Source organism: Choloepus didactylus, chromosome 19 (assembly GCF_015220235.1).
Source record: "Choloepus didactylus isolate mChoDid1 chromosome 19, mChoDid1.pri, whole genome shotgun sequence".
Lineage (NCBI taxonomy): Eukaryota > Metazoa > Chordata > Mammalia > Pilosa > Megalonychidae > Choloepus > Choloepus didactylus.
This window is the reverse complement of record NC_051325.1, coordinates 3,171,598-3,186,257: the sequence shown is the minus strand read 5'-3', so window position 1 is coordinate 3,186,257 and position 14,660 is coordinate 3,171,598. Positions and strand designations below refer to the sequence as shown.

Below are 14,660 nucleotides of genomic sequence, written 5' to 3'. Positions count from 1 at the left end.
GAAAAATGTCCTTAAGAGGTATGGAAAAAAATTCCTCATTTATACTTGGGACAAATTGAACACTTGTGATATATATTCATACCTATATTATTGGAGAGTTTTGAAAACTATTGTTGTACCATGTTTAACATTTTATCAGCCTTCCAGTGAATTGTATTTTGAATATTGTCAATTGCCTGGCAGCAATTAGGGATAACCAGATTTCCATTAGTGCCAAATGATTTAATTGCAGGCTCATAAGGTAGCAAACATTTTACCATTTTTCAGTCTCCTAGGAGGAATTTGAAGGAGTATATATTTATGTTTCCAATAAAGTTATTTGGTTCAAAAGTCATTATATAAACAGAGATATAATTAGAATTTAGAGATGCATATTTTGCAGCTATATTTGCCATGTGGCTGCCAGTGCTTTCTACCATGTTTTCCCAAGTGCGACCAGGAATTTTAATTACCATCAAAGACTTTAGTAAAAATATAGCCTATGTAAATTCCATAGCATAGCATTTTTTTCACTTTCCCTACACTGGATGTTACAAAACATCATTGTTTCCATAACATCCCCAAATTATGAACAACCCCCAAAGCATACTGGCTAACTGTGTATATTTACTGTTTTTTTCCTTCTGAAAGTATGCAGGTTTCTCTGATGGCAAAAAGTTCAGCTTGATTACATGGAATTAGTTAAGGAATTTGCTTCTCTTATATCATATATAACATGATGGATTACTGAGTTATTAAAAGCTACCATCCCTATACCAGATATCATCTTCATTATCAATTGGGGTTACTTGTAATTCTATTGGAGAGGTAAAAATTGGTCAGATAAAGCTATGCAGTCCTCAGGAGTTCCATCAGAAGTTGCTGGAAGTAAAGTAGTAAAATTAAGTTTGTGACAAAAACAAAGTTGTCATTGGGAGGGGAAAGTAGTCACAGAGCCTGAGAGATCCTAAATGGAGTTGAGAGACTATGCTGGAGTTTTTTCTTACATGAGTTCCAGATAGAAATCCCAATTGACCACAGTATGCCATGCCCTTACCAAAAGTAGTCCCCAAATACCTAGGTCACTATGTGATATTCTATAAAAGATGCACTCATGAAGTTTTATCTTTCAGAAACTTAAGTCCACTAGATTGTTCCTATAGCAGAAGAGTCCTAAAACTGAGAGGCAACAGTTTCAAGATCACCTATCAGATGTGGTCCCCTTCCCCATACTCTTGGCACTGCCTTTGAATATGAACAATTAAGGTGCTCACTGTTTAGACACCCCTGAAGATGGAGAAAGAGATTAAGTGAGAGGAAGGAGCAGCAACAAACAAGATAAGGTCTAAGAATACTGAAAGTTATATGTGTGTGTGTGTGTATATATATATATATATATATATATATATATATATATACAAATATATATGTATAAAGAACTCACATGTCCAGTGGGTCAACATTCAGAGTATGGTGCCCCTGGGTCACCAGCCTCAAAGAGGCAGGTGCAAACCCTCAGTCAGGGGTTGAATTCTGAAACCTAGAGTGGGGAGGGCCTGGAAGTGACTATCCCCATCCCTCACCCCAACCCTGGGTTAGGAGGAAGTGCTTGGTGAGGATGTGCTGTGTGACCATGGTTGCTATTGTGAAGGGTGGTGTTGGTGTAACTGTGGTCTCCATAGTCAGGACAAACTTGTTCCCCATTAAGATAACAGTGCCTGTGGCCTTTTAGCCAGAACTGGAGGGGCATCTGGCAAACAGGAGAGGTCTAAGCAGTTGGCATTGCATTGGGGAGCCACAGAGCCTGGGCAAGCTGTGGGCAACTTGGGACTGTCAGGGAAGAAGGGACTTCAGGCCCCAGGGTTGTGGCTCAAGGGTATATATATCTGTGGTCTAGTGAGGAAGCACCTGGGCACACAAAGCTGCTGGCACTTGGTGGTGAGTCCAAGAAGGTGGAGGGAGGTGAGGAGACAAGCAACATGATGGGGTGGGCCTTGTGGCTTGGACCAGCAGCTGATAAGGTGAGTGTTGAACTTGTGCTGGCTGAACATGGAAGCCCTGGCCAGGAGTTGCTGTTTGGTATTTTGGTTGTGGGGGGCAGACACTGAGGACACCTCTGTCCACCTAGATTCAGGCCAGACACACTAGTCCTCCTGGGGGATCCTGCTCCAGGAAGTGTGTACCAGAAGGGTGCACCTGGTAGGGGAAGGGGAAGGCTGGCATGCAGCAAAGCAGTGGTGCTGGGAGGTAAAACTGTCCCTTCAAAGCACCCTGATCGTGGCTGGAGCACAGCATAGGTGCAGGGAGATGAGACTGGGGAGGGATTATGCAGGGTGCCAGAAAATATCTGGGGAAGGACAATCCACAATGACACTGTCCATTCCTTCTGACACCAGCTGGTGGCTGGGCTTTTGAGGGCCAGCATTGTGACTTGACTCAGAAAGATCAGAATAGGGTCTTTGGTGAGCAGGTTCAGCTTGGGCACTGCCAGTATATCTGTAATTGAGGAATAAAATTTCCTATGGCCCCAGCTGTCTGGTTCTGTAGATGGGGGGAGGTTCTTGCCATCCCTGCAGGGACAGGGTAGATAAGAGGTCTCTGATCTGGGGATACAGCACCTGGGAGCTGTGGGCAGGAGGAGTACCAATCAGGACTAATGTCTATGTACACTGGGGAATCCAGATCCATGCAGCAGAAGGGCCATAGTCTAAGGGTGGGTTCAAGGCCTGGGACAGAGGGCTCCACTAGGACCAGGCTGGACAGCAGTCATTGGAAATTGAGGGCCAGGCATGGCAGGTATGGCATAACTCAGGTCAGAGAGGCCCCAGTCAGGAGCTCCCTTAGGAAAGGTCACCCTCTACAGGGTCCACCTCACTGTGACCATACTGGACTTATGTAAGCTGGCTCCTCATGGGAATTTCTTTTTGGACCACTCACCAAAGGCTGATTTCACACACAGAGATCCTCCTGACAATGGCCCTGTGGTGATACAGTGCCCAAGAAGACTGCACAAACTCTGTATACAGGGATAAAGTCCATGAAGCCCTGAAGCTCTGTGACAGCCCAGGAACAGGGCCCCATCTTTTTGCATGGATTACTACCCCACATGGACCCTTCTCCACTGCATGCATCCCAAGCTCCTGTACAGCTGCAAACAGCCTCAGCTCTAGGAACCACCACTCTCTGCACCTCCTGGAGGCCCAGGTCAGAATGTCATAGGCTCCCTATTCTCCCTGAGTGGTTGAGCAGCCTGGATCTGGGGATTATGGGAGTATGTTAGAGGGGTCCTGCCCATTTTAGCTTCCCCACCAAGGATGTTTTCCTCAGAATGCAGCACAAGGGCTTTTGGTGTGGGGAGAAAGGGAGTCTCAGCCAGTCTGGCACAGTGTGGATGTTGGAGGGAGTAGGAGAGGTGGTGAGTGGGTCAGTGTGGCATTTCAGCACCTGGATCTTTGAAGCCCCAGGTTGGCAGGCAGATACTGCATGTGGATACAAGCTCATTGGCTGACCTTACCCAGGATGGCCCTGAAGAAGCAGAGGGACCAGCCCTTCCAGCCCCATGGTGTAGCTCATAACCGAGGGCTGTATATCTGTGGGAGTCAACATTTGAGCTCTCCCTGGGTATTGATTATAGGATCCATAGTCTTTAAAATTATCCCCAAGGGATAAGCAAACAAAACCAAAAAAAAAAAAAAAAAAATCCTTTAAAGATGCAAGTGAAATATCTTTAATTTAGGAGAGGCTTGTAGACTCCCAAATCCTGAACTCTGAAATAGATACAAAAACAGTATTTTAAGGGGACAATACTTCATGTCAACTTAAAGTCCTCCAACATTAGTGTTGTGGGTACATTTTTTTTTGTATTACAATGGTTAAATATTAGTGGTGCATGCAAATTTTTCAGAAAAAAATACCATGGTGATGGTTAAGACCACTTATGAGAAGCCTGGCAATGAATAAGTGAAAACAAAAAATGGATTGGCTCATTAGAATTTGAGGATAAACATGTCCATATTCCATAGGGCAGGCCACATCCTGGGAATCCCAATGAAGGTTTTCAATGAATTTGCCAGGAGAAGCTGGGTGGCTGAAGTACAGATGGAAATTCTCCCTTCTGTCTACCCAAATCATCACTTCTCTTAAGGCTTTTAAGTTAAAGCTAACTGACTGGATTAGTGTTCTCTCATTGCAGAAAGTAGTTTCCTTAGTTAATGTAGATGTAATCAGAGATAGATGCAGTCAACATAGTGGTAACTTAGAGCCATAAAGTATCTTCACATTAACAATCAGGCCTGTGCCTGCTGGACCAAACAACTGGGCACAATAACTAGCAGAGTTCTCATGAGTTAACCATCACAGAAAGTGAGAGAAGGACGGTGAGGGCTGAGCCAAAGCTGGGCTGTGCTTTGGGCCAATCCGAGGATTTTAAATTCTGAATATTATTTGTTTGCATTTCTGCAAAGTTGTAGCCTGGAAGGGAGACAAAATGAATGAACTACTTAGGTAAGATTTACAAGCATAACAGAAATGAACATAAAGTGAGAAGAGAAACTTTATTCAATTTTCCAATAAACATGAATTAAACACCTAAATAATATATTTCCCAAACATCAGGACTTGTGTGAATGCACAACCACTGCTAAAATGCCTTGGATCCCAGGCACTCAGTTCCATGGTTTCTCCAGATGGGACATTGAAGGAAGATAACATTTGTGGGTGGGACATGGGGGGAGGCTGTAGTGGAGGGTCACTTGTGCTTAGGAGAGAAGAGCCTGATGAGGTGACATGACACAGTTTGATACACTCAAGCCACAGTTTGTGGAAGTCATGAAGTTTGACGACTGTCAATGCATGGGTTGGTGGTTAGTTGGTGGTAATTACATGCCCCTAACAGTGAAGGAGTCTCCAGCTGTTGTGAATTGCATCATTTTCTCTCTCCTGATGAGCACCCAGCTGCCCTGAAGACTCTTCTGTGGCCTTGGGGGACTTGGTGCCTGGGCCAGAGCCCCAGGTAAGGCAAGCTGTTTATAGGTGAGGTGAGCTAGGCTCTTAGGTGATCCAGGATCTGGTGAGGTGATCAGGCCCCTGGGTGATGTAAGCTGGGTTCTAAGTGAGGCAATCTGGCTCTGTGTGACATGAGTCAGGTTGTCTGTGAGGTGAGCTGGGTTCTGGTTTGGTTGAATCAGGACCTAGGTGAAGTCAATCAGTCTCTGGTGGAGATTTGTAGGGCTCTGGGTGAGGTGAGTCAGATTCTGGGAGAGTTGAGTTATTTTCTCTGTCAGGTGAGTCAGACTGTGAGTGAGGTGAGTTAGGCTCTGGCTGCATTAGGTTCTGAGTGAGTCTTCTTGGCCTCTGAGTGAGGGGAGTCAAGCGCATTATAGACAAGTCTGTTTCTGAGTGAGGATAGTCTTGCTTTGTGTAAGGTGATCTGATCTCTGGGTGAGCTGATCAGGGTCCTGAGTACCTGCTGCTGTCTGTCTTATTTTGGAAATTACCAACCAGAAGCTTGAAAATATTCATATGATTATTATTGCATATGGGCAAGGGGGTTAGGCAATGGTGGATTCAGGGATCAGTACAGAGGATGGCACTTTCTCTTTCTGCCTATTTAAGGCAGGTTGTAAAAATTTGTTGTATGCTTGGCTTCCCAGGATGTGCTGGAATGTGAGATCCAAGTACACATCTGAGTATGACTGGCTTCCTCTGAGGGCCCAAAAGTAAGCTCTGCCTGAGAAGCCTGTGATTACAGAGGGAATATTAGGAATAAGAAAAAAGTTTTTCTGCTGACCTAGCATCTTCAAATAAAATTATAATGGTGCCCTTGATATATTCAAAGAAAAATATTTGATGATTTTAGGGGGAAATATTTTATGACAAATGAATGGTAAAGGCATGAAAATTTTAAAATGATGAATTTAGTGAATAACAATTGTACCAAGATTATCAATTAGATTTTAAAATGATACAAACTGAACTTGTATTTTAACATATATATATGTCTTTTAGTATACATGTAAAAAATATGTTGGACACAATGTTGACATTTTATGTAATAGAGTCATAATACATCAGGACATTATTGTAGGGACAGAGACCTGGTCTCTGGTACAACATGAGGAGGAGGGAACAAACTGAGGCCCTTGGAAGCTGTTCCTAGTAGGAGTCAGGCTTTCCCACCTCCTTATTCTTCCCATGAGGATATGGGGTTCCACAAAAGGGTGAGTGGGGGATTATTTCCCTGAGCATTCTCAAAGTATCCGAGTTATATCGAAGGGAATACCTACACAGAGATGATAAATACAAATTTTGTTCACATTTTCTTTCATATATGGAAGAGAAAAAAATAGCACATTTCACATAATATTTTATGTAAGTATGCATGTTTGTATTATAATATACATTTAGCAACAATAAAAACAGAAACGTGTTCTGAGTTTGACCCTTGGATACACACAGCACTTCTTAGAAAAAGTGCAAAGGCAGCTCTCTGGGGGTTACATGTATTGAAGAAAGAAAAGGGAACCACAGGCAAGGCCAGGAAACTCCTCCCAGCCCCTTTCTGCACCTGCCCCTGGGGATGGCTCCTCCACAGCCCCTGGTGGTCCCAAGCACCCCCTGCAGCCCAGATCCTCCTGTGCCTTCAGGGGAGGTTTTTGTTTGAGCTCACCCTGACTTCCCCTCACTGTGTCTTTTGCACAGTAATATGTGGCTGTGTCCTTGGGTGTCACACTGCTCAGCTTTGAATAAACTTCATTCTTGGAGGTGTCCCTGGTGATGCTGAGTCGTGACTTAAGAGTTGGGTTACAGTTTGTGCTTCCACCAATAGTTATCCTGCCAACCCACTCCAGCCCATTTCCAGGGGCCTGTCGGAACCAGTGTACTTCATAGCTGGTTAAAGAGAATCCAGAGACAGAGCAGGTGAGGGACAGGGTCTGTGAGGGCTTCACCAGGCCAGGTCCTGACTCCTTCAGCTGCACCTGGGACAGGACACCTGTGGACAAAGAGAAACAAAGTGAGTCATGTGTTCAGATGAATCATCCCCATTATCTTTATGTCTGAATCCTGAGACACTCACATCTGGGCACTGCCACCAGCAAGAGGAAGAGCCAGGAGGTTTTCATTTTCTTATGGGTGATTTCTTTGACTTTCAGAAAATATTTTAACAGAATGAGAAGAAGCCTGAATTTAAGCCAATGTGCCCTTGTCATTTCCTCATGTTACATAGGTAGTCATTTGCATGTGGGTGGTATCTTTTTGTGTAAAGATGACAGGAGGAGGGAAGGTGATTTTCTCTGCTGCTGCCCTGTGAGTGTTCATCTGGGGTTGCCTCCTCCTCTCCCAGCTTCCCTCTTTCTCTAAGCCCAGGTTCAGATTCCACCACACAAGAATCATGTTCTGTGAGCTGATCAGGGAGGCAGATCTTTTCACAGATCATGGATGACTTTGGAATAGGGTCAATGTGCCGCTATTCCCAGGGATGTATTTATATATCAAATACCACCACAAGTCCAGGCCCAGCAAAAAGTGTGGAAAAACATTTTGATGTATCACTTTCATTTTTTCCAAAGAATATTATCTACTCTAAAATTTTGAGGCAACAGCTAAAGTTTGCAAAAAGAGTGAATTCTGAGAAAATTGGGTGTATTAATTTTTCTGAGTAGGAGTGGTTTTCAGTATATCACTAACTGAGGATACTATACTGTCACCTGAAACAGCTTCATTCTAAACCATATTTAAGGTTAAGTGTTGGTTTTAATTTGATAATATAAGCCTATCAATAAGTTTATTTTTGAAACAGGCTAGACATTCATGTTTAGATTGCTAATCAATCTCAGTTTTGTGCAAATCATGCATAGCTTCCTAATCATTTACTTTTCTTATTCAAACTGTATATCAGTAAGAAAATTATACATGGAACTCTGTCAGTGAGTGAGAACTTTTAGGAATTCAAAACCTCCTCAGGGTTATCTAGTGGAAGGAGGTCAGCCACCTATATAGAAAAAACTGTTTGTTATGTACCAGGCATGCCACAAGTATCCAGTTCTAACACATATGATTATGGAATTTGAATTCAGTGAAATTTTTCCACTCTCTCAGGTGGACTAATATGCAAGAACCTTGGAAATAGACATACTGTGGATTGCTTGCAGAGGGTTTGAGCATCTCATGGTGGGAGTGTAACAGACTCCCTTTAAAAATCACCTGAGAGCTGCTCTGCTGAGTCCCTGAGTCACTGAATCCTGGGATTCTATCTGAGATTCTGTAAGTTAGTCCATGTGGAGCTCACACAGCACAGCTCTCTCCCCTCTTGCTGTGTGATCTTGAATATGTGACCTCAACCATCTGTGCTTCAAGTTGAAAATAAGTAAATTGGGAATTTTGGTAGTAATATGCGTGAACTTCATAGGATTCCACTCATGTTAGATGTTACTGTCACTGTCATTAGTATTGTTATCTCCTTTGAAACTATAATAAGCTTGTGTGAGCCCTTGTCTGTGTCCATGAATTTGCAAGAATCACCTGCTCTCTTTTGCCCCTGACTTGTCACACCTGTGTGACAGGAGAAGGTCAACCAAAAATTTGCCTCATTGTCAACACCAGTTGATGGTCAACATTGATATTTTTGGAATCTTTTTGAAAAAAAAAAAAACAAGAACATGAACACCTTCGCTGTCCACAGTGTGCTTAGGATGGGATAAAAAGACTAGAAAGTCTACAGTCCAAGGCAACCACAGGGTCAGGGGCATCAAGTTCCAATTCAGTTCTAGCAGAGGATCCAGATATTGAGGGAGTTTCTCTGTCACTATAGAGAAGGTGTGAAGTAAACTGGGCTCCCAGACGCAACTTCCCAATAGAAATGCCAGTTTTTCTTCTGGAATCATGGGGCTGCAGTGGATGTTTTGGAGCTTAAGGATGGTACTTGTGACTGGGTCAGTAGGCTTTATTCAAAGCTGTTTCTGAAGTCGAGGCAGCTGCCACTCAAAGGATCAGCTTCCTACATCATGATTCCTTGGGTTCACATTAGATTGTTTGTTTTCTTTCTTTCTGACATTATGACTTTATCACAGTAAGTTATCTCACAGTGCATACATTAAATATTGGAAGAATGAAATGAAAGTATGTGATTTTCTTCTAATATGCCTCACTACGGAAAATGCCTTTATGATATTTTTTGTTTGTTTTAAGGAGCTTCTACACACATAGAAATTTGGACACATTTCTACTAAAATGTTAGCATTTGTGTCAAGCCTACTCTTCATTTAAGCATAATACAACCTTCTCCACTCATGGATCTTATCTGGACTTTTTAGTGGATCTGACTGACTGAAGCTAATTTCTTTCTTCATCACACTTTCCAAACTCTTTCAAGGTTAGGATGGAATTTGAATGCTGTTGGAAGAATGCAGACTAATTCTACCATAAAGGCATCCCCTCTGTCACCTCCTCAACAGTTCCCATGCAACAAAACAATAAAATTTACTACATGTGGAGATAGACTATCAGCATTAGACAGCTGAAAATATCAGCATATTTACATGGGTGTATGTATTCTATCCAGTGTAGTGTCTCAGATTCCTACTCTTTCTAAGCAAAACACCACAACTTAATGGCATAAAAGAAGAGGAATCTATTCTTTCAAGATTAGGAGGTTAAATGTCCTGGAGAACACTATGCACATGTCCATATGTAGTGGAATCTGAACCATTTTTCATGACCCCTAATACCTAAGTAGCTCCCTCCCAAACTAGGTTGAAAAATTTGTGTTTCTCTTCCCTCTGAAATTCCCACTTAACACTCCATAAAAAAGCATGTTTATAACAGTTTCAGCCATACCAGACTTAATGAGCTTTTACTGTATAAATATGCACAGTTAAAAGACAGTTAACCTAGGAGAAAACTTTTCCTAATTTTAACAGTAAAGTCACACTCACTGAAACTGCCACTTACTGACCCACTAAAATAGCCCCTCCCTTACTAAGTTGTTAAAACTTTCCATTCCCTCTTTCAAGAAGAATGAGAGCTTTACCTAACCCCAGGAAAAGTCACTGCTTTCTTCTTTCCTGACAGAATTAATTGAAACTAGTGGAAAATGACATGAATTTAGGATGACCACAGGACATAAAGAATATTGTGAGAGAATTGAAAATGTACAGAAACAAGAGGAAAAAGGAATACCAGACATGAAACAAGCAAAAAGTCTGACTGTCATAAATTCCAGTATCATCACAAGTCAATCCCTCAATATTCCCAAACCAATTAATCAATAATGATAACAAACTTGCAACCAAAAATTTTAATGAGGACAGTGTTAGTGATTGTAACCAATAAGAAATCCTTAATTTGAAAGTTTACTAACTTTCCCTAATGTGCCAATAGCCCTAAAATCCTATCCAGAACCTCCCCCCACCCCGTGTTTAATCCAAAAAAAAAAAAAAAAAAAAAAAAATCCCTCACCTTTCCAGCTGAAGAAGACAAATCTAGGGAAGTAATATCCTTCTGTCTTCAAGAGGCTAGCCCTTATTATATAAAGTATTTCTCATCTCAAAATCTCAGTATTTACCAAATGGATCTGTGTGCATCAGGCAAGGACTCATTTTTTTATTTCAGCTTATTGAGATATATTCACATACCCTACAGTCTTTCACAGTATACAATCAATTGTACATAGTAACATCATATAGTTGTGCATTCATCACCAGAATCATTTATTTTTATTTATTTTTGTTTTTTTTACTGTGAACTTTAATATATGTACCTAACAGTGACCACATTCAAACTATGCATCAATTTTTGAATATTTTCCTTACTACAAAATATAAAAGTAAAAAAGAACACCAAAAATATTCCATCTCCACACCCCACCCTATTTTTCATTTAATTTTGTCTCGATATTTCTAATCATCTTTCCATACAGTAGATGAAGGTAGTGTGAGCCACAAGGTTTTCACAATCACACAGTCACATGTAAGCTTTACAGTTATATAATCATCTTCAATAATCAAGTGTACTGGGTTGCATTTCAACTTCAGGTGTTTTTCTCTTACCATTTCAGCACACTAAAAATTGTAAAGGAGTATCTATACAGTGCATAAGAATAACCTCCAAGGAAACTTCTCAACTCCATTTGAAATCCCTCAGCCACTGAAACTTTATTTTGTTTCATTTCCCTTCCCTCTTTGGTTAAGATTTTCTCAGTCCACAATGCCATGTCCAGGCTCATCCCCAGGAGTCAATCCTGTGTTGCCAGTGGGATTTACACCACTGAGAGTCTGGCTTAGCCTCTCCTTTGCAGGAACAAGCTTCATAAGGGAAAGTCCCAGAATCAAGGGCTTGGCCTACTGTCCACAATCTTTGTGAGAATATCAGTAAAACCCTGGTGGGGAAGTCCAGTATTTCCACATTTTCCCCAGTTACTCAGGTGAGCTCTGCAAATACACTTTTATTCTCTGCTCAAATTAATTTGGGATGTATCAGTAATTTACACTAACCTGTACAAACCCAACAGATCTCACTTCATATTCAACATTCCATTTAATTATTGTGTGTAAATAAACTGACCACTAAAGTTACATCATTTAGTGTGCTACAGAAAATATAGATCCTGCATCAAATAAACATCTCTTCCCATGGTCTTACACAGAAGTTAAAGTCCATATCATATTTTACCCTTTGGCCTGATTTGCTTTAGGAGGACTCACTTTTGAGTCACCACAAATACCCCCTGGGTAAAATCACGAGACCATGTTCTACATGTCTCTCCTGGCTTCTGCAGTCAGCTGTCAGCCATAGACATTCATTGGCTTTTGGTTGCATAACTACAATCCTTACCTCCTTTCTCACATGGACATCTCTCCTCTGAGTCTCTGTTTACTCTTCTTATAAGGGCAGTCATCATTGGATTAGGGCCCACCTACATATTAAATTAACTAATTACAACTGCAAAGACCCTATTCCCAAATGAGGTCACATTCTTAGTTTCTAGAAGGAAATGAATAGGGGACAGTATTTTATTACAGTGCCTGCAGTTTTCTTTAAAATTCACAGCAAGGATTATTGGCACAGGAAAGAGTCTTGATGTAATACATGCTAAAATCTACTGTATTTCTGCTTTTTTAATTTCCTAGAAGGAATAATCTATCCTTACTGAAATAAGCAGAAAGAGCAGAATACAAAAGTTGAGAGAGAAGAGGAATCACTTCATCTTGACACTTCACTTCTAGACAATGAAGATGTTATGGCATTTAAAAAGATGTGAACTAATTAAAAATGTAGGTAACCATTATAAGAGCTATTATGATGCATTTTGCTCTATCAAAAGCCCTGATCATTTCAAATGGACTTTTTTTTCAAATAAATATTACCAGGTTTTCCAAACAGAAAAATTTGGAATAATTTGTAATATCTAAATTGCATAATTGGAAAAGATAATTTTAATGTGCTGTCAAGATGCAGAAAAATTTGGGAACATTTGCATAGCATGAGGTATTTCATAGAAATAAGACAAATCATCTTCCATGAATCATTACTGACATGCAGTGGAAAAGCTCAAGTAGTACATATTCAGTGCACAAACATCCCATGAGGAATTTATAGAAATGCATGTGCATGGCATTCCTCTACAGATATTATACAGAAATAATGATTTTCCTATCTTGAGTGTGGCAGAGGCTGTCTATATGCTGAGCAATCTCAAATGACCTCATAAAGAAAAACATTATCTTTAATGATGAAATAATGGCCAAATAAAAATACATGAGTTGTTCAAGATGAGTTCTCAATCTTCCTGTAAGTTATGCCAAGTAAGAAATAACAGGGCAATTCGCTCCTTGAAAATCATTACATATTAAGTCAATATGTATAGGGATTGTATAATCCCTAATGTATTAACAGATAAACAGTGAAAACCAAAATTAAAAAAAAATGGCTAGCAACAATGTAAATGCAGAGAAGTCCCACAGTAAATTTGATTTGATTTGTAAATTATTTTATTTACAATTATATATAAAGATAAACATTTATGGATAGAAAGGAAACAGAATATACTACATCACAAGAATAAAAGTAAAACAGGTTTTTTCAATTGGTGTTACACTTGCTTGAGACAGATGGACCAAGTACTCAGCAACTGAATAAATAACTCAGACTTAGGTCACCAGCTTTGAAAATAATAATTTGAAAATAAAATTAATGCAAACAAATATATCCTGAAACTGGTAGCTGGAATATTGAAAGTATTCAGGTAATGAGAGCAAATCATATGAACAGAAATTTATCCCACTAATAATAAGGGTACAAAGAGACTCTGCCAAGAATATAATGAAAAATACCTAGATATAAGCACCATTGTGATCTTCCTAGGATGAGACAGAAGGAGCCATCTCAGGATAAGAGTAGGGTCAGAAAATCAAAGCAACAGAGTCATCAGGATGCATGTATCAGCTCAATATCTACAACAAGCTTCTGAAATTTTGTAAAAGAATATACAATTTTAATTCATAATCCCCATGAGGAAAAAAGAATATCTGATAGAAACACTAGCTAATTCAGAAAAGCATTAAAATAAAACATAGAGTAAGGTCCCAAGGGGTTGAGGAATCAGGAAAACTCCACTCCATGCAGTACACACCTCCACAGACTCCACTGGCTCCTACTCTTTGTCAGTGCTTGGTGTGTTCTGAATGCCCCCTACTGCCCAGCTCTCTCTCTGCACTTGGTGGTTTGTGTCTGGGCTCACACACATTCTTCCCATTATTCCATGTAAACCCAGCAATTCACAGCTCTGTTCTCAGGAGTCATAGCTCAGCTGCAGGAGTAACTGGTTCTTGCATGGGTATCTAGAGACAGACAATCTACTCCAGAGACATGGATCAGAGTATGAATTTCCATGATAGCATGTTTCTCACTAAAACTGCAGTCTTTTGCAGGGTCTGGCAGATTCAGTACCAGGAAGAACTAAAGATTGTGATTGAGGATCAAGACACTGTGAAAGAGAGGAATATGATCTCTGAGAACTTCTCTAGGTATGGTCCTGACACCAATAGCTGAACATGGGCCAGGAATGTAGGGACAAGAAGGAAAAAGAAACGTGTACTGATGAATATCACTCAGCTCATTCAGGTCATGCTTTTTGGCAATCTCTGATGCACTCACAGGGAAAAGTAACAAATAGAAAAACTTAGTCATCTTGGTAGGTTTCCCTGGAAATGGGGATGAGTGTGTGGCTGAGCCAATATTTCTTAAGACACAACATGTATGACAGTTGTATACAATGAATCATCACAGGGGAGTCAGGAAAGGAGACTCAATTATCCAGGCAAGGTCTGTGGGTTTGTACCTGCATAAATTGCATGGAACACCAATGAATTGTTTGATAATTTTGTCAAAAGAAATCATGCCAGCCTGGACTGAGTGTGAGAATGTGACAGAGTCAGAACAAATAAAGATTACAACCACAGAAAAATGGATGAAATTTCTGGGGTGGTGGGACCTCCTGGGGCCAAGAGAGGAGGTCTGCCGGTATGGCTTCTGAAAAGGCAGGCACATCCATAGATTGTAGATGATGTGGCCACCACCCTTGTATTTTATGAGTGTGGGAACACATCCTCAGGTTTTAAGGACAGCTTGGTGGCCACCTCAGGGTCAAGGAGAAAGTGGCCATCATGGAGAGTACAAGGCTGCTG

The 14,660-nt window shown here is 40.7% G+C and overlaps 1 gene segment (V, D, J or C); it reads right to left on the bottom strand.

Annotated features, from left to right (window-relative positions):
• Window positions 1–5,528: 5,528 nt before the first annotated feature.
• LOC119515997 lies at window positions 5,529–7,153 on the bottom strand. The segment is given in 3 exon segments: window positions 5,529–5,716; window positions 6,545–6,970; window positions 7,055–7,153. Coding segments are annotated over 3 exon segments (660 nt in total).
• Window positions 7,154–14,660: the final 7,507 nt, after the last annotated feature.